Source organism: Theropithecus gelada, chromosome 7a (assembly GCF_003255815.1).
Source record: "Theropithecus gelada isolate Dixy chromosome 7a, Tgel_1.0, whole genome shotgun sequence".
NCBI lineage: Eukaryota > Metazoa > Chordata > Mammalia > Primates > Cercopithecidae > Theropithecus > Theropithecus gelada.
In genome coordinates this window covers 57037680-57057909 of record NC_037674.1, presented here as the reverse complement: position 1 = coordinate 57057909, position 20230 = coordinate 57037680, and the positions used below count along the sequence as shown (strand labels likewise).

General features: G+C 48.5%; 1 protein-coding gene across 3 annotated transcripts in view; it reads right to left on the bottom strand.

The window, feature by feature from the left end:
- Nucleotides 1–427: 427 nt before the first annotated feature.
- The window catches only part of CEMIP (cell migration inducing hyaluronidase 1), a 173364-nt gene continuing 153561 nt past the window's right edge, over nucleotides 428–20230 (bottom strand). For all 3 annotated transcript variants that reach the window (XM_025390719.1, XM_025390720.1, XM_025390718.1), the window contains 8 exons: nucleotides 19111–19326; nucleotides 15382–15593; nucleotides 14258–14443; nucleotides 10173–10377; nucleotides 9917–10003; nucleotides 9091–9248; nucleotides 5151–5251; nucleotides 428–3405 (listed from right to left, as the gene is read on the bottom strand). In XM_025390719.1, coding sequence (XP_025246504.1) covers nucleotides 3278–3405; nucleotides 5151–5251; nucleotides 9091–9248; nucleotides 9917–10003; nucleotides 10173–10377; nucleotides 14258–14443; nucleotides 15382–15593; nucleotides 19111–19326 — 1293 coding nt within the window. In that variant the 3' untranslated portion in view covers nucleotides 428–3277. The remainder of the gene's footprint in view (nucleotides 3406–5150; nucleotides 5252–9090; nucleotides 9249–9916; nucleotides 10004–10172; nucleotides 10378–14257; nucleotides 14444–15381; nucleotides 15594–19110; nucleotides 19327–20230) is intronic.

Genomic DNA, 20230 nt, shown 5'->3' with positions numbered 1-20230 from the left:
GTGTTTGGCCTCTGGCCAAACAGGGCCTGGGAGGAAAACAAGAGTGCTGCTTCTGCTTGGCTTCCCCATCAGGGAGGGGAGTTGAAGTGACAGCCTCCTGACCGCTTAGAAATGTGGAGGATGCATCATGTTCTGGACATGGCTGGCCATATGAATGACATCTTTTCTTTCTTTGAACCATCTCCACCTGCTTTTATGGACATCCCCCGCGCCCGCCCCCGCCCCCCGCCATGGGCAGGGCAGAGTAGGATGTTGACATATGACTAGCTCTTGGGAATAAAGCCATGGAAGTAAGGCAGACACATGGGGTGATTTCATCAGCCTTATTATCCTTAGATAACTGGTTATCTTAGGCTATCCTTAGATAAGTTATTATCCCTAGATAAAATGAAGCCCATTTTAATAGAAAATGAAACAGACAAGATGATGACATCCTTTGTATGTTTACTATAATACAGCAAAATTTTCCAGACCAGAGCCAATGTCCACGGCTCTAGGTACACCCCTTCCAAGCAATGCAAAGGACATCTCCAATCATGACATTTAAGACAGTTCTTTATTTCTCTGACAGTGACTTCTTGAAGTGCACATATAATAAATAAATAGAAAATATATCTTTGTTCATGGTGATGCCTACAAGAAATGTTTACATACAAACACTCTATACATCTAACTCCCGAAAAAGGACCAGCTGTTTCGGCAACAGAAAAAAGACAAGCATTTCAGAGGAGCGTTGCTTTCCTTAAAGACCGAACTCACTTAAGTCTTACACACAGAAATAATAAGGAGGACAATTTCCTAAGCAATAAGAAAATTTGTGCTACCAAGAAAATGCCTAGATATTGGCTCTTGGTGAATGGTTTAGGAAAGAAAGTTTTAGGTACAGATCCTGTATGGTGAAACATATGTACAACTCTGAGAACTTTCAAATAGATATCTTTTTTAAATGAACTGAGCCAAAGACATTCAACATTCCTGGCCACCTGAAAGTGATCACATCCTAAGTGGTTCACAGTGTGAGACCCTTGCATTAAAAGAGTGAAAACTCAACAAAACCGTGGACAAGAAGGACATGAGGTCATTTTAACTCTCCTTTCCATCACCGCTAATCTCCCTGGAAGAGGTCCTTCCTGTGAGTCTGGCCTTTGAAGCAGCCATATCTTTAAAAGCAGAGCCCTATGGTCACCTCCCAGCAGCTGAAAGATGTTTGGTGGGAAAGACCTCCCTGGCAGTTGACTCCCACCTGGGGAATGGACTCTTGGACCGAGTCTCATGGGTGCAGTTGGGTGGAGGGAGCCAGGCAGGCCCTCTTTGAAGGAAAGTTTGTGGTTGGGGCAGGAAAGGGGATAAACGTAGTTCATCACAAGACCCAGGGAGACCCCAGTGCCTCGTGTGAGATTATAAACCACAGATAGAGTTCTCCCTCTTACAGGAGCTCTTTGGGCTCTCTCTAAGGTAGGCCAGGGAGAGAGCAGGGCATTAAGCAGCAGCTGAAAGGGACTGGGGTGGACCCAATAGCTGTTCAGACACCCAAGATCAGTCAAATGGCTCACCAGAAACATGGCAGGCCCTACTCCCTCTGCTGGGCCTCACCTGTAGAGCTGCAGAGACAGGAGAGCTAGGTAGCACCAATGGGGAGTTGGCATCTACTGTGCACCCAGGCTGGGCTGACAGGTAGTGAACAAAGTGAAAACCACAGGGACCGCCAACACGAAGGGGAGGGCGGGTTTGTGTGCGCTGGGAGCAGGAGGGAAGAGAGTGGCTAGCTGTCATTCTACTCTAGTAATTTCCTTTCCTTCGAGGGGACTTGTCCCCATTTCCAGAAGCTACTTCAGGAGTGCCTGGGCACTCAGGGGCCAGTTGTTGAGGCAATGTGGTGTGGCAGCAAGGGCTAGGGTGGGGCTCCCCAGGCCCTCCCCTGGCTATGTGGTTCTTTCCCATCTTGGGGGCTCATTTTCCCCATCTGTTAAAATGAAGGCTTTGGACTAGATATGTTCTATATTTCCAGCTCGGAAATCCCAGACCAAGGGAGTGTGAGCACATCTAGAGTCTCCGGGAGGCCCCCCGTGCTCAGTTCCCTGGATGAAGAGCAAATGAGGCCCCAAGGCAGGAACTCACTTCTGTGGACTTCACTCCACCCTCTCAGAGTCAGAGGCGGGGCTGCCTGGACACCAAATTCCTCTGTGCTCATAAGCAGCAAAGCCCCTTGCTCCCTTCTGACCACACTTCTCCATCATGAGTGGGCCGGAGAGGCATGGGCAAAGGGCGACCCTGCAGTCACCAGCTTCAGCAGGCAGCGGCAGGGAGGGCTGAATCCCTGAGCCATTCCAGAGACTGCCTCATCTCCCCCCAGCAAATGCCCCCAGCCTTCATTCCTGCAAGCAAGAAGCCCTCCTGAGCCTCCCCTCTGAAATGGCACTGGTCTCCATTTTACCTCTCTGTGATTTCTCTGCCTGGCATTGCAGTGCACATGGACCTGACTGCCTGTCCCATTGGACTGCAGGCCCCTCGAGCTAGGCGTTAGTTCTCACCTCTCCATCCCGTGTGCCCTGGGCACCGAGCATCATGGATATCAGTGGAAATGTTTTCCTCCACTGTTGGGTTCCAGGTACCATGTGAAATGCAGCAGACTTCTGGAATCTCAGAACAAAAAGGGCCTTTGAGAGTCATCTAGTCCAAGTCCCAGCCTGCTGCCCGAAGTCTCCTGAAAGGTGGACACGGCCAGAGGCAGGGCTTGCCTCTTCCCCAAGGGTAGCCAGTTCCACCCCAGCTCCTAATCCTGTCAGGCTGGCTCTTGCTTACCGGAGTAAAGATTTCCTTAAGGCCAAGGCTCTTTTTCCTACATTTACCACCCTCACTTGTCTGCTGAAGACCATGGGGATCTGTGAATGACCAGCCCTCCAGGCTACCTCCTAACTGGGTCAGGGCTCCTGCCAAAGTGGATCTTTGCTGTCAGCACAACCCAGGTCTCCTGATATGGTCCCCAAATCCCCACTGAAGAGGCACAGATAGGAGAGAAGCACCCAAGAGGCTGCAGGAAAGTGAATGTTTCCAGCATTGGCCAGCACCGCCCCAGGGGCTCCAGGTAGACACTTGAGTAGGGGCAGGCGGCAGCACCAGGGTCTCTGATATCTTTCCCTTGGCCCATCAGGGCTGAAACACGGCCTTCCCAGGCAGCTGCTGGCAGGGACAGGGGGACCCAGCCATCCCCCACTGGTCTGCTGCCAAGAGTCACCGTCATAGTCTACCACGAGGTGGCACCAGGCGGCAGCTGTCCTCACAACTTCTTCTTCTTCACCACAGGGATAGGCACAACTTGGAAGATTTTGGCTTTGTGATCCTCAGTGTCCAGAGTCACCCAGATGGGCCGGAAGCTGCCTTTGAAGCCAACGAATGCCATTTGCTCTGAAAAGCAATGATGAGTCTCCTGAGCAAAAGCCCTATGAGAGGACGGCTTCCCCACCCCGTTCCAGGGCTCCCCATCGCCAGTCCCCCACCCCTACCAGGCACCCCCCAGCCACACTGCACTGTGGCCCTTTGGGAAGAGCTCTGTGCTCAGCTACTGATGGTGCCTGACATGCATTTGTATGGGGCAGGCAGGGTCTCACCTGAGCCTCACTGCCACCTAGGCAGGGTGATGGCTTTGCTTTTGACAGGGGAGCCATGCACAGCAGGAAATGGGGCAAATTGTAAGGGAGGAGACCTCCTAGGAACCTGCCTACCTTCGAACTGCCCCTAGGACCACCAGCAAGTCCCTGCCCCTCTCTGAAGCCTAGTGTTCCCATCCATCAGACAATGGCATTGATCTACAAGATCTCCTCCCCCGCCCTATCACTCTGTGGCTTTAGAAGTTCTGAGAGGTGAAGGAATTTGACCAAGAGTGTGTAGTAAATGGTGCAGCCCACATTAGAACTCTAACCCCCTGAACCCCACACAGCACTCCCCATCTTGCAGTTCAGAGCTTGAGCATCCAAGGGGCATGGGAATCCACATCTATACTCAGCCCATCCTGGCAGGCAACATGCATTTATCACCACCGGGAAAGTGCCATTCAACTTAGGTCACCTTACATACATCAACTTTTGGCAACCGGGATCTTAATTTAAAAGACAGAGGCTCCAAAATGATTCCAGGACTGGGCTGGAAAGGATACTTCTCTTTTCCTTATGTTCTCCTTTGGCTGGTTTGAAGGGTTTGCATTGCTTCTGATTTTTCTTATCGCCCCATATGATGGGCTTCTGATTTTGATATTTTCCATAGTGAGGATGGTGTATAACTAAGAAGCCCAGCTTTGAGTTAGGAAGATTAGGATCCAAGTCCTAACCTTAAACAAGTGGCTTGGCTGTTAAATTCTTGGTGTCCTCATCTTAAATGGAAATAATAGTACCTGGTGTACAGGTTATTAATGAGTGAGATAATTATAACATGTTCTGCAAAGTGCAAGGCTGAACATTAAACAGAACCACAATGATCATTATCATTATTGCCCATGGAGCTGCTCTACCGCCCACACAACCTCTCTGAGGACTCTCCCTGCACCTAGTTTTTGTGATATAATGGTTGTCATGCTGATAGGTCCCTCCTGGATGGCTTGTTCCAGCACAGCCTGCAAACCTGTGCTAGGCTTCACCACCAAAGAGCTGCCTGGCCTTGGACAAACCATGTAGGTTCTCTGGGCTTCTAGTTTTCTTTTCATCTACCTATCTCAGAGGAACAAATAAGAGTTTTGCAAGCTGCAAAGGACTATACAAATGCTAGGCACCAGCTGGAATGTTGAAGAAGATGCAGGACCCCTGGCCAGTCTGAATAGCAGGAATTGGGTAGGAGGGTGAGGCTAAGCTACTTTTCTTATGATGCTTTTGTTGAATAAAGGGCCACTTTCCAAGCAAATGAGTGAACAACTCTAGCAATTTTCTTTCAGTGGCTGGTAGCAAGTTATAATAAATTTGCTGCAGTGTGGGGGTGGTAAACAGGTGGCATCTTGCCCATCCATTCCAGTAGACCACTAGTTGTGTGGGGGATTCTGAGGTTGTACCCAAGTTTAGTACAAAGCATGTTCTCAACTCAGCAAAAGACGACAGCAACCTCCATGCCAGGCATTTGCCTTCTCTGGTTTTGGGGTCAATTTAAACCCCAGTTCAAACCCTTACCTTTCAACTTGAGACCCCTGTCTGCCCCAAGCTTTTCCAGCACTCTGGTCCATGGGCCTCTGGAGACATATCTTCCCTTTGATGCCATGAGCACTATGGAACTGTGAGAGAAGAAACCAATTAGACCAGAGAGAGGGCAAACTGGGGCAAGTGGGCATGGGGAGGGATGTTGGGTTGTGCGTGGTGGGACTGGAGTTAGCAGTGCCCAGAGGCCTGGCCAGGGATTCAGGAAAGGGCAGCCTCTCCTGTGTTCTGAGCTGATGGGCTCTTTCCATGTGGTGACGAACATCCTGAGCTCCCTCCCACACATCTGGCCACAGTTGATGCCCACGGCCTTCTCCAAGCCTGGACTCAGCTCACCACATTTATATGTCTCTCTCCAAACAGAGGAGAGGCTGTAAACAGAGCACGCCATGCCAGGGCTCGGCACACAGTAGGACTTCAATATGCATCTCTTCCCTTGAACGTTCTCAGCCCTGGTTAGGTAAGACCACATAGAAATGTGGTGACAGAGGAAGGAAGGAGGAAGGGATGAGAGAGAGAGGAGGTGAGGGAAGAAGGAGGGGGGCATCTGTCAAATCATAAAACCATCCAGGGGCTCCTGTAGATCCTGAAGGTTCTAGAAACCAGCTCCATTTGGCATCTCTTGGAATTTCATTAGAACCACAGAATTCCTCCACTGCAGACTCTCTGAATCAGAATCTGCGTTTTTACAAGATCTGCAGGAGATCGTATATACATTAAAGCTCTAGAAGCCCCATGCTAGAAGATTTCTCTTGGAGCCCATCTTTCTTTTGCTGTCTTCTTTCGATGGACACAGGCTTAGTACAGTCCAGAGCCAGCTTCCTCTGAGCTGCAGGAAGAGCATGGCCAGATTTGAAGTCTTTCTGGGGAGAACACCATGTCATTACCATGATGCTCGGGTTGTATCAGGAGCTCAGATTGTATCAGGAGCTCAGATTGACCTCTTATGTTCATGTCATCTCTCTCTCTGGTCAGGCAAGACAGGGCTATTGCTTCTATTTTGCAAATGGGGAGATTGAAGCAAATAGTTACCAAGTATCTCAGAGGACCTGCCAAAGGGAAATGTGCTTGAAAGAGGCAGAGGTTTGGAGCAATGTGTGTGCCCAGCCTGAAGGTCCCAACTTGCAAAAGTTCGACTTGGGAATAAGGAGTGTCTATCCCCTGCCTCGGGGTGTATTCAGTCCAAAGTGCTGGGAAGATAGCCTTCACAGTGGCAGACTCAGCATGCTGGGCCAGACAGGAGGAAGTGAGCACCTCCCTTGGGAATAGAAATGGGGCAGAAGCTCAATGGGGCATCCAGTTCGTATCTCAAAGGAACTCTGTAACCACAGACCACAGTCCAGACATGGAAAAACTGTATAGGATTCTGGAATCTGTTGTTACCCCTATTTGTGTCCCACTGGGAGCAGCAGGAAAGATCTTAAGATGCAAAGGGCTTGTGTGAAATAAGGATAGATAGGAAGGGAGCTGGGGCTGCCTCAGGCCCTTGAGGAAGGCTGGAGAGTGAGGCCCAAAGGGTTGGTAGGGTGAGGCCCCTTAAGGAGAGAGGGCTCATCGCTAACACATCCTCCACTCTAGATTCAGGATCTGTTCTCTGGAGGATATTTCTGCATTGTTTCATTTCAGAACAAAAGCTAATGGTCCCTTGTTGGAGCTAACCTTCCTACTTATGGGACTCAAATGTAGGTCCTGCCCTCCTGATGGGGACCTAGGTTAGCTCACATGAGCGGGACAGGGAGACAGGCTTCTTTTGTCCCCACCGCCTCCCACTGACGCCCAGAAGCCTGCCTGTGTTGGGCACACTTCTTTGCCTGGTATGCCATCCTCATGGCCTTGAAGCCCGTGCACCAGCCAGCACGGAGTCTCCCACAGAGTGGCAGGGCACAGGCAGCTCCCAGAAGCCATGCTAGATGTTTACGGTGTGAGCAGCTGCCCTCTTCTCTCCCCAGGACCCTGGGGCCAGTAGTGGCCTGCTGGATGGGGTAGGAAGGGTGGGCCAGGCTAGGCAAGGCCCGTAGCCACAGTAGGACAGGACCTGCCTTGCCTCATTCCCTGCTGCTTTCCAGGAGGTTAGAGAGGGGTCTAGTGGTACCAATGCCTGTCTGGGTACCCAGCACCAGCCCAGGGAGTGGCCCATTCCAGTAAGGGCTTCCCCCAGAGAGTTGCTGCTGCTCGGGCTGGAAGGAGCCTTGCACACGGTTCCAAACAGAGTAGCACTGCAGTCTAGTTTCTTGTTCCAAGCTTCTGCATCCTCTTCCATTTCAAAAGAAAATCCTCTGCCCAAAACGGCATGATCTCTAGATAATAACTATTTTTCCGAATTTGGTCAACCTTGTCCTTCTGTCTGAATCTGCATATGAAAAATAGAAAGCCGAAGGAGCATCTGATGGGGGAATGAGGGAGGGAGTAAATGTGGTTAAGCAAAATCCCATTATCCAAAATCTCACCGGGTACCCAGTTCACATCGTGCCCCTCATGGAGTCAGCATCTGGGAAGTACATTTGCTTTCATTCAATAACTATTAATGTTTACTAAGCACCTACTATGTAGCAGGTACCACATGAAGTGCTTAGACTTTCCACCAGGTTGTGGCTCCTGAGTGAACTAGCCATGTTCTGTGCTAGAAATGCAAAGGGAAGTTAGACACGGCCCCAACATTGAGAAGGCCACACTCTTCAAGGGGCAACAGATGTGTCCACCAGACCTATTGTGAGTAGTGCTTTAGCAGAGGTAGAACTTTTTTTTTTTTTTTTTTGAGATGGAGTCTTGCTCTGTCACCCAGGCTGGAGTGCAGTGGCACAATCTTGGCTCACTGTAACCTCCGCCTCCTGGGTTCAAGTGATTCTCCTGCCTCAGCCTCCCGAGTAGCTGGGACTACAGGTGCGCACCACCACATCCAGCTAAGTTTTTTGTATTTTTAGTAGAGACGGGGTTTCACCATAGTGGCCAAGCTGATCTCAAACTCCCGACCTCGTGATCTGCCCACCTCGGCCTCCCAAAGTGCTGGGATTACAGGTGTAAGCCACTGTGCCCAGCTGAGATAGAACTTTTGGGTTGGATGGGAAAAGACCTCACCAAGGAGGCAATGTGGGGAGACTTGTAAGGTATTGGGGAATTACCAAAGATTGCTAAGGAGAGGGGACACAGGTTTTCCCTACATTTAAGAAGTTTAAACCAGCAGCCAATATGGAAGATGGGTTGGAGTTGGGGCAACTGGAAGAGGGAGGCCCGTTAGGAGACTATGCCAACAGTGCTGGTGATGACCAGCAAAGGCCTGGGCAGAGCAGCAGAAGAGAGGATGCTGTGGAGGGAACCAGCAGGAGAGCAGTAATGCAGGTGGAATTGATAGTGTGTGGAGGAAAGAAAGGAGTCAAACAGAATGCCCAGATTCTGGCCTAGCTATCAGGATGGACTATGATGATTTCATCAAAACTGAAGAAGTAGGATAGTGACTGGTTTGGGAGGTTAAACATTTTAAAAGGCTGAGAATTCAGTTCCATACAAGACGTCCAGGTGACATTGTCCAAGTAGCAGTTGGATTGGAATGTCGGGTGCTTAGGAAGGAGATCTAGGCTGGAGATAGTAGCCACCAGCACTTGGATAGTATTGAAGGTGTGGGAGGGGATGAGATCATGCCGGGAGTGTAGCGAAGAGGGCCAGGGCAACCTTCCCATGTGTAGCAGGGCTGTCCCGCCTGCCTCCGCCTGACCTACATTCACAGCAGCCCAGCTCCAACACCAGAGTCCACAGGCAAGGACACTCTCGTCCAACACCCATGATTTGTGGGCAGGCTGTAGAGACTGCCTGAGCTTTTCCAGACTGATCTGTGATGAGGGCCTTTGTGCGAGGGAGGGGGCCCTTGCCCAGGGGTCTGCTGTGCCAGCAGCCAATTCCAGAAGCAGAGGCACAGACTCACTTGTCAGGGATGGTCGCCACATAGTTGAAAAGCTGCCACGGTATGCCCTGCAGAATGGAGTTCCTGAAGCTCATGTGGCTCACCATGCGCCCATGGCTCCCGTCAATCACCACCACCTGGATGCCATCCTCCGAGCTGGGGTACTTCTTCCCATCCACCTGCAGAGTCAGAGCAATCCAGGTGTGAGGCGGGGTGCCAAAACCCCAAGATTCTCCTGCCCTGGTGGTTCCCAAGCAGTCCCTGAAGGCAGAAGGTGCCTCTGCAGCTGTTCAAAGCATAAACTCCATTATCCACTTAACTCCTTGTAGCCCTCAGTAGTGGGTCAAATAGTGGCCCTGCAAAAGATATGTCCACCCGGAACCTGTGAAAGTGGACTTATCTGGAAATACAATCTTTGCAGATGGAATTAAGTTAAAGATTTTTTGATGAAACCATCTGGATTTCTAGGGTGGGCCCTAAATTCAAAGATAGGTGCCTTTGAAAAAAAAAAAAAAGGCAGGAGGAGAGGTGAGACGCAGACACTCAGGAGAAAAGTCCACATAAAGACAGAGATTAAAGTGTCTGCAAGCCGAGGAGTGTGCAGGAGTGCCGGCAACCACCAGAAGCGAGAAGAGGCATGGAACAGGTTCCCCGCCCCTAGCCCCCAAAGGAAACCACTGCTGCCAACACCTTGCTCTTGAACTTCTGGCCTCCTGAACTGTGAGAATAACTTTCTCTTGTTTAATGCAAACCACCCAGTTTGTAGGAATTTGTGACAGCAGCTCCAGGACACAGTATCACCTCTCATTGAGCAAACCCTAATCCTCCAGGGGCCGGAGGCACTTACTTCAATGTAAGCAAAGTCGTTCCAAAGGTGGAAGAAGTGCTGCTTGGAACTCTCCATCTTCACCTCCAAGAAATGGTCCTTTGTTTTCTGGAAAACACATAGAACCCAATGCAATTGTTAGGTTTGGGTGGTCATTCCCCAACTCTTCCTGTATCCCCAGTCGCAGGAAATGGTTTGTGGAGCTGAGTGAGGGACCTAATTGGGTCTGGGCCTAACTGGACGGCAAAGGGGTCCAGACTTGCTGTCAGCCACTCACCAGCTGAGAACCAAGGAGCTTCTTGGGCATTGGCACGTCCACGACAGCCCTCTCGGTGAACTTGGGGTAGGCTGTGGCTGTGCAGTCACTGACGCCTGCGTTCTTTGGGATCAGAGCTTTAATCTTTATCCTCTCACAGCCTTTCATGGAGCAGAAAGCAAACTTCTCTCTCTCGTTCTGAGCTTTCAGCTTCAGGAACAACAGCCTGCACACAAGGAGCATTGCTGGGCATTTGCTTGGGCACTCAAACCTCCCCCACCGAGATATTTACTCTGAGCTGGTCACAGCAGGTTGACCCAGCAGCCTTATAGAATGGAACCATGTCTATCACAGAGTTGTATGTAGTTGGAGAAATAAGGAACAAATGCATTGAAGAAAAAGCTAATGAGAATGGCAATTCTATTCTGAGCACGTTTTATGTGCCATGCCGTGCACACATAGTAAATCAACATATCTCATTTAATCCTCAAACAATCCTGTCCAGTAGGTACTATTATCATCCTGAATTCCTGGATGGGAAAATGGTGGCTCAGAGAAGTGAAGTGACTCACCCAGGACCACACAGCTGGGAAGTGACAGAGCCAGCATTTTCCATCCCAGCATGGTGACTGGTGAGGAAATGCTCTGTCTTCCTAACTCAACTTTTCTCCAAACCATAATCTATTCCAAAAATTATTTTATAATTTATTTAAAATAATTATTATTATTGTAAAGGAAGCTGACCCAGTGTTACAGGGAGTCAGATTGTAAGGAAAACACAGTACTCACTTGGGATTCATTATTGTTCTTTTAGTGCAACAAAGCACTCGCAGGCTGAGTCCTGCATCTGTAACATGGGAAGATAGGATATGGGGTATCTACCACCCATCTTGCTCTAGTGACCAAGCCTTCACTGAGCCCATTCAGACTAGGGAGCTGGGTTTGCACCACAATGCCGTCACCTCCAAACCCCTACCACAGAGCTGCTCAGACCAGGGGCACACATTGGACTCACAGAGGGGCCATGGATTGGCTACCCAGTAACCAAGATTCTCACTCTCATGGGACCCAGCAGGTCTTGTCCACCACTGGTTGGTGCTTGAACTAAAAGACCACATGGAGTCGGGGCTGACAACCTTGTCGTGCCCCGTGCCTGGTAAGGAATCACCAGAGGAAGGCAGTTTGTGGCAAGTAGCTGAAACAAGAGGCCAAGCATGTGTGCGTATGTGTGTGAACATGGGGAGATGGAGAGACACAAGGCGTAGGCAGGCTGTCTCCTCCCTGCTGGCTTTGTTGTTTTCAGCACCTGAGCCCATGAGGCCCAACTGGGTTTTTAGTTCTTGAAGACCCCTTGGTCTTCTCTCTGTAGCACCTCCACTTAATCTGAGCTTCCTTGAGTGGTTTTATGTTTCAAGCCATCCACATCAAGTGATCTCAGAATAAAGTAGAAACTGACTGTTACAGAGGCCTCGTGCTCAGGGCTGACAGCAGAGCAGCCATATCTGTGTTCCATGCCCGCATGGTGGGGAAGTTGGGGAGGCAGGTGAGCACCCACTTTGAGCAGCTTAGGAGGAAGGCAGTTCAGTGCTGCCCATGGTCACGTCTCCCTGCAGGCTCCCAACATGGTCCAAACCACTCCTGGAACCAAGGCACAGAAATGGGATTGGTCCTGAGGCTTCTGCACAAAACTTAACAGTATTCAGGTTTCTCTGTTGCCATTATATATCAGATTATCTAAATCGGGAGTGACCTAAAAGACCATCCAGCCTGTGGTAGGCAGCAGCTGCCTTCCCTAATCCTGACCTACAACTTGGATGTGTGCAAGCTGGCTGAACTGCAAGGCCCTGGGAGGCACAAAAGCAGCATGGGCCTGGGCACCTGCCAGCCCAGTGCTCAAATCCTCGCTATGACCAGGTAATGTTGCAGAGCAGCGCTATTGATGGCTGTGCACCTTAAATAATATACTTGTTTATTATTTAGTAAGAATCATTATAATAATTCACTGAGGTGGTGTTAAGCAAACTTAGCTATCCAGAACACAGCTACAATCACTTAAGAGTTTTTTTAACCTGGAAAAAATGGCAGCTTATGTATTTCACACTTTGAAACCCCCTCCCTTTCAGCTGACTTATTTTAATTTTACCCCTAATTATAGCAAGCTAGTTGTTAAGTATCCTAGCCCATAGTAGATTATTAGAAGGTAGCTGCTAAAGGCAGGTGCTCTGAATATAAAAAATAACAAATGTATAAGGCAGAAAGATTTTTTAAAAGCCCAACAGTTTGCAGCTGTTCTCCATGGGAAACAGACCCCCTATAACCCAACTCCTGGTCCCTAAGGCATCACCGAATTGAAACACAACGTAATGATCAACAGGCATAGGGCTAAGCTAAGCTACCAACCAAAAAAATGTGCTTAAGGTGACAAGCGGACAAGCCTTAGATTTTTAAGACTTTGATCAAAGAGGTTCAACTTACTTAGTGGAAGTTTCCATTTGAAAATTTCACATCTTTTGAACATTTCAGCTCACGAGCCGAAAAGAAGAAAATCTGCATGGATGGTATCCCAGGGACTTTACCTTATCAACATCTGTTACTTTAATCATAATGTTTCCTAGTGGTATGTGGAGCATATCTCATTCCTCCTCCTCTGGTTTTCATATGGGAGGATTTTCCTAAATACTCCTGGCCCCTGGTCCCTCCCCTCATCCACTTCTTCCCATGGGAAGAGAGTGTCTCATAATTGGTTGGTTTTGGGTATTTGGCTCAGCCCGTAGAGCAGGGGCACTCTGGTCTGTCTTACATGCTCTGAGGTTTTGGGGCTGGGCCCTATGTGGGGAGCCTGTGCTCAGTGCTACCTGCGGCGGAGAAGGTAAAATTGGGGATGATATTGGGAAGCTCTATTCTCCAACAGCTTTATCATCAATAAAATGGATCGCTTCCTCTTCACCTGCCAGCTTGTCTGCCCCCAACTGGCTTAGCGCTTGTGTGGGGAGAAAGGTATTTTCTATTGCCCTCCCATCCCAACATTGTACTTATACTTTTGATTCTAAATTTTAATTTTCCCTTAATCAAATTGATGGAGCCATAAATAAGACAGATCACCTGTTATCAGTTTCCTTATCATTGGCTTCCATATAAGAATAGAAAACGGGCCATCAAATGATCTTTCACCCTTACTCCTCACAGTTTGCTATCGACATCGCTGTGGAGCTGGCTTGGCATTCTTAAGATATTAGACTAAATTTCTTTTTAAGAGAGGGGATCAAAGAACTCCCAGGAACAGATACTCTGTTTTCATTATATCTCTATTGAATAGAACCTACTGCAGGTTAGTAAAAGGGTGAGGGGCTTTGAAGACAGACAGATCTAGGTTCAAATCCAGCTGGGTCAAATTTATGCTATGATCTCGGGAAGTCTCTCCTATTTTCCCTGTGCCTTCTTTGCCCATCTCTTTCACTCTCTCTCTCTCTCTTTTTTTTTTTTGAGGTAGAGTCTCACTCTGTCACCCAGGCTGGAGTGCAATGACGCAATCTTGGCTCACTGCAACCTCTGCCTCCCAGGTTCAAGCAATTCTCTTGCCTCAGCCTCCTGAGTAGCTGGGATTATAGACACGCACCACCATGCCCAGCTGATTTTTGTATTTTTAGTAAAGATGGGGTTTCACCATGTTGGCCAGGCTGGTCTCGAACTCTTGACCTTGTGATCCGCACACCTCGGCCTCCCAAAGTGCTGGGAGGTGTGAGTCACCACGCCTGGCTGCCCATCTCTTAATCCTCTGTTCCAAGTGGGTTGTTGTGAGGATTTGAGATAATGTACCATGTTTTCTGGATTCTAAGATTTACTGCCTTCACTTTTTTTTTTTGAAATATGTAAATTCCCTACATGTATATGTATATTTAATAGAGTGTTTATTTTACTTTTAAAGCTTAACAGCTTTAAAAATGTCATTAATGTATGGGACAGCCAGCCTTAGAATCAAAATGCCTAGAAACATGTCTTACATTAATTGGCATTAACTACATGGCTGTTCTCAGACTTATTGGAAAGGCCAAGGGGACAAGATGAGGTCGAGCCACTTTCCTGCAGCCAGGTGGGCACCTGCTCACCCTGAGTCTTCGTCCCAGTAGTAGTGGCTCCTGCCAGGATAGCTCTGCTCCACTTTGTCCATCTGCAAGGTCCTCACAAAGACACCTGTCTTGGACGTTTGCTTCAGCAGGCGATTGTGAACATCTGAGAGGATGGAGAAGGTGGTGCCTCTCGGGTAGCAGAGCCCCACTCGGATCCAGTCGCCCCTAGGATTGGAAGTAGAGTCAGGTTACAAGCAAGGGTGTCCAGGCCACAGGGCCTTTGGAGCATGCCTTGGAGAAACAGACCAAAAAACCTCCACCAAATGACACCTCTACTTTTGTATGGGAAATTTTGAAAGAACATTTGCTGCCATGGCGACTGAGTTGCAGTGTTCAAGGAGCGAGGGAGAGACAATGGCCGCCTGTGAGCAGAGAGTCTGAATGCTTCACTGGTGTGTCTCCAGGGCCAACCCTGGGGGTGCTCCGTATGGAACTTTGGGAAAAAGACATTCTTTTTGTAGTTAAAGAGCACAGGATCCAAAGGACCTAGGCTCAGCCCCTTCTGGGTCCAGCTTGATTGTAGGGTCCATTTCATCTCTTCGGTCTCATTTCCCACATCTGATCAATGTCCTTCTCACAGAAATACTGTGACAAGTAAATAATGTGCATAGAAAATACTTGAATCTAAATATAGGAAGCCCTATCTAGATGCCCTCACCCTCATCACTTTATCTCGCAGAACCTCATTTCCCTCTCTGTAGGATGGTAACAACAATACCCAGATATTTTTGCCATCTATCGAGCACTCGCTAATGCCAGGTCCTGGGTGCCCACCATACCTCATCTCCCTAGATCCTCATTGCACTCCTGCACGATAATACTATCCTCAACTCAAAGATCAAGGAGCTCAGGCTCAAGAGGTTACATGCCCTACCCAAGGTCACCCATGCCGGAGCGGGGGCTTGGCCTGTGTCCTTTAATGCTTAACTCCTGGGTGATGTCAGCCCCTCTAGGTACTCCTGCAGGGATCAATCACATGGGCTAGCTTGTGGTTCCGTAAGAGGCAAGGCCAGGACTTTGCAACAAATCATCGTTATCAGCTTTGAGCTCAGTCAGAGCAGCTGCCCACAGATCTCACTGCTCCTGGCCGGGCACCCACTCACTTGTTGAAGTTGATGAGCCAGATGGCGAGTTCGGCGGGGGCCGTCTGGTCCCAGTGGATGGTGTAGCCCTTCTGCAGGGTGACAACCGGCTGGTACTGCTGGTAATGGGTGCTCCTGGTGAGCGCCCCCTCCAGGTAGAGAGGGTGGCTGGGGAAGTCATTCTTGATGATCTTCATTCGCAGGTTACTGGTCTTGTAGGCTTGAATGTACATCTTTTAAAACCCAAAAAGGAAACACACAATGAGGCTATTACAAAGGGTTATTCCAAGAGTGTCTGGTTAACATCTGACTACAGACTGCACTTTCAAAGGCACTTTCTCTTTACAGAACCCTTTTTAGAAGGCTTGAATGAAAGAAAGGCCAAATAAGGGGACATCTCTTTCTGCTGGTGGACACAGCCCAGGCCTTACTGTGTAATCCAGCTAATGCTTTCTGTGCATCTTCATAAAAGTGCTCTGTTGAGCTTCCAGTGGAAATTTGAGAAGAGCCTGCATAATAGTCAGATGGCAAATTTTGGACAAAGGACAGAGATGTGGATGGAGGAGGAAGGGAGTGAGAGAAAGAGAGAACTTTTATAATTCTACCATAAAATGCAACTCGCCTATAACTGGCAGTTACTTTGCCTGCATTTGAGAGAGTGCCTGGGTGTGTTGGCCTATTTCTCCCTCCTACTCCCTCTCAGTGTCTGGCCCCTGAGGCCAGTCCTTGTGGTGCCACAACACACTGCATGAATAAATGGTGCCTCATTTCAGAGGAAAAACTGAAAGCAAGACTGTCAGCCATTGAGACCCAGGGACCTAAGAGCCTGGATGCTTTAGCCCAGCATTGGTTTAAAACACTGTGTCGGCCAGGCACAGTGGCTCACGCCTGTAATCCCAGCACTTTGGGAGACCGAGGTGGGCGGATCACCTGAGGTTGGGAGTTCGAGACCACCCTGACAGATATGGAGAAACCCTGTCTCTACTAAAAATACAAAATTAGCCGGGCATGGTAGCACATGCCTGTGATCCCAGCTACTAGGGAGGCTGAGGCAGGAGAGTCTCTTGAACCTGGGAGGCGGAGGTTGTGGTGAGCCAAGATCACGCCATTGCACTCCAGCCTGGACAAGAGTGAAACTCTGTCTCAAAAAACAAAACAAAACAAACAAAACAAACAAAAAAAAAAACCACTGTGTCCTGTTTTATGGCACATCCCAAATTCATAAAACGATATCCCCATAACTGTGGCCAAGAGAGACAATCACACCAATGTGCAATGATGTTGTGCTTTTGGAAGGAAGTGGTTATCTTCCTCTCTAGTTTTATCGCATATAAGATGGAAAGAGAAACCAACCGTGCCCATCTTAGGGAGTTGCCCTGAGTATCAGAAGGTAAAGGATACATTAAAGCATTTTGTAAGATGTAAAGTGAAGGGAAAATACTATGGATAACAGTTAACCAGTTGCCAGTTATGATAATCTGGCAAGCTCTAACAATGAGCTTTTCTTCACAGAAGATAAGCAACGTATCAGAAAGAAAGTGTGGGAAGGAAAATCAAGACTCCGCATGGGATACCTAGACCTTGAGCTGAGGCTGTGTAATGCTAACAGCATGGATGCCAGGCTTGAGGGTTTGGTCATCCTTCAATTACTCAGGGCATGACTGTCCTCCATCAGCTCCCTTCTGACTCCACTTCCCTTCTTATCTTTCTCAGACCATCACATCAACCGCTCACTCCCATTAGGATCTTGGCCCTTCCTCTGCCCACACCTGCAGCAGAAGCCTCCCCCTGACTCATTGCACAGCTCCGCCTCTCCCAGGGCTCTCGAGCAGAGCTGAGAAAATCCCACAGCCTGGGAGAGAGATGCCTCTGCAAATGCACCGCCTCCAGTCTCCGCTAGGTTTTCAACACTGCCAGGTGCTCCTTCCACAAGCTTCTTGTCAACATTTTCCACTCTCTACAGCAGCTCTTCCAAATCTTTATCACTCTCTGGAGGTTACTTTCCTCAAGCCCAATCCCCAAATTCTCAGCACATGACATCACCTTCTACTGCAGAGAGAAACACCCTCAGCTTCCTGCCCTCTGCCCCAGTCTTCCTGTGGTCCTTCTTCCTGCTAAATGCTAGCCCTGCCACCTCCGCTGGCACCTGACCCCCACCAGCTGCACCCTGTGCCCCCTTTGCCCCTTATGGCCCTTTTCCTTCAGCCCAACACTATCTCCCTCTCCTATCACTCCTCCACACCCAAACCACCATTTAGCTCTTTTCTAACACCCCAATTCCTGACACCCACAGTGGTGATAATAATGCCTGCCTTGTAGGATAGTTTTGAAGACAGCGTCTTCATTCATACATGTTTCCTTCACTCTCTGAGATGATCTGGCTCACTGTGAACCTGACAATTCATTTTCTCAGGCCTCTCTGCCCTTAGTCATTTATTCATTAGTCATTCATCAAAATACTAGAAGTAACAATAATATAATAATAGCTAACTAATATTTTCAGTTCTGCCCCATTCTAGGCACCATCTAGACCTGCCCTGTGCCTCATGTGGCCACTGAGCACTGGACATGTGGCCACTGTGACTCAGGATCTGAATTTTAAACTTTAATTCATTTAAATTTCTTTTTTTTTTTTTTTTTTGAGACTGAGTCTGGCTCTGTCGCCCCGGCTGGAGTGCAGTGGCCGGATCTCAGCTCATTGCAAGCTCCACCTCCCGGGTTTACGCCATTCTCCTGCCTCAGCCTCCCGAGTAGCTGGGACCACAGGCGCCCGCCACTTCGCCCGGCTAGTTTTTTGTATTTTTTAGTAGAGACGGGGTTTCACCATGTTAGCCAGGATGGTCTCGATCTCCTGACCTCGTGATCCGCCCGTCTCGGCCTCCCAAAGTGCTGGAATTACAGGCTTGAGCCACCGCGCCCGGCTAATTCATTTAAATTTCAAAACAAAAGCAATGTAAATATTTTTTCCTATCCCATTACCCTGATTTGACATTACATATTATATACATGTATCAAAATATCATGCATGCTCCAAGAGAATATACTATATAGCAATAAAAATGCAAAAATAAATTTAAAATAAAATTAAAAATTCACATTAAACACAACGTTATTGTTTCAGTAGGACTACACTTCCCTTGATTGAAAATTGAGTGGGCAACAGTGGATTTTGAAGACAGAAAAAAAAACAAGAACTGTTTAATGATTTTCTACACTGATTCATGTTGAATGGTAGTATTTTGAATACAATTAAAGTATTATTAAAATTAAATTATGTTTCTTTTTACTTTTTAACATGGCTACCAGAAAATTTGAGATTACATGTATGGCTTGCATTATATTTCTATTGGATAGGGCTGGTGAAACATTTTACATGTATTTTCTGAAGCCACCCCCAAAATCTCGCTAGGAAAGTTCAACTATTTTACAGGTGAGGAAACTGAGGCTCCAAGAGTCCAAGTAATTTGCCCAAAGTCCAATGGTAAGTGTTGGAACCTGACTTGAATCGAAGCATTTGACCCAGAGGGTTCTTTTTTTTCTAAGCATTTTGTTTACCAAGTGTTTTGATTTTAACTTTGTAAAAATCCTACTGGGTGAGGAGAAAAAAATTAAAAGAAAGAAAGAAAAAGAAAAAAAAATTCTGTATCTCTTTGTGCCCTGAAACAGAGCTAGGCATACAGTAGGCACTCACTGAATGCTTGTTGCATGAGTGAATAAGTGAGTGACCGGCCCCCAGAAAGGTGTCCCCACCTGTGCATAGCGCCCACTGCAAATGGCCCCTCTCCAGTCGGGAACATTGATGCAGTCTGGGTGCCGGACCAGCCAGTTGTCATCCTTCGTGAGGTAGGAGCCAGGGTACTCGGACACGGAACCATCGACGTCATGGAACACAGATGTCTTATCCCCATCCATGTCCAGCTGGTTGAACCAGGGCCCAGGCTCTCCGAAGAACACTCTGGAAGTAATCTAAACAGAGCCCAGGAAAGTTAGGCAGGGCTAGAAGGTGAAGGGAAACTGCAGCCGTCATCAGGCCAGGGCGAGGTTTCCGATTTCCACTGACATTACAAGCCAGCCAAAACAAAGATGCTCTGGGGCACTGAGAGAAACCGCAAGGCTGACCCCTCCGATGCAACCGGAGTCACAGTCAAAGGTTCACCGTGCCTCAACTCCCAGACCTAGCACACACTTTTGGCCTCTGCTCGCTGGAGGGTTGGCTGCTGTGGGTGAGCATGGAGACTGCTCTGACACACAGGCTTCACCAACTGCAGAGATGGAGGAGGGGGACTGAGGACTGTGAGTGTGAATGTGTGTGAGAGGGAGGTGGTGGTGATGTGTGTATGAGAAAGGGCACACACACGTTTACACATACACACACACACGGGGGCATCCATGTGCGAGAGAAAATGTGTGTGTGGCATGTTTCAGGAAGACAGTTTTGCAGCATGGGCCCTCTCAGATTTCCATGACTGACCTTTTTCAGGCCCTCAGTCGCCTGAGTAAAGACATTAAGTCATTTCAGTTTCACATCATTTCCCTCAGCCTGCCAGAAACTGGGCAAACAGGCAAAAGGCAGGAGCAGGGAGGAGAAGGAGGGAAAAGTCTGGGAATCCATAACCTGAAGGAAATGCACAGGAGGCCTGGCCCCGGCTGGTCTCACGGGGCAGCCCTTGCTCCTGATCTCCTAATCCTCAGCTCCTCTTCTGCCTTCTCTGTCTAGGCAAGGAAGGCTCTGTTTATAGTCTGCTCTCGGGGAGAGATTAAACAGAACATCATCAGTTAAGACTTCCCTTGGAAACTGTGGGGCTTGTTAGATTCTTTGTGCCAACTCAGGTGGCCTGGTCATAAGACTTAGTTTGTCAAAGTCAAGACC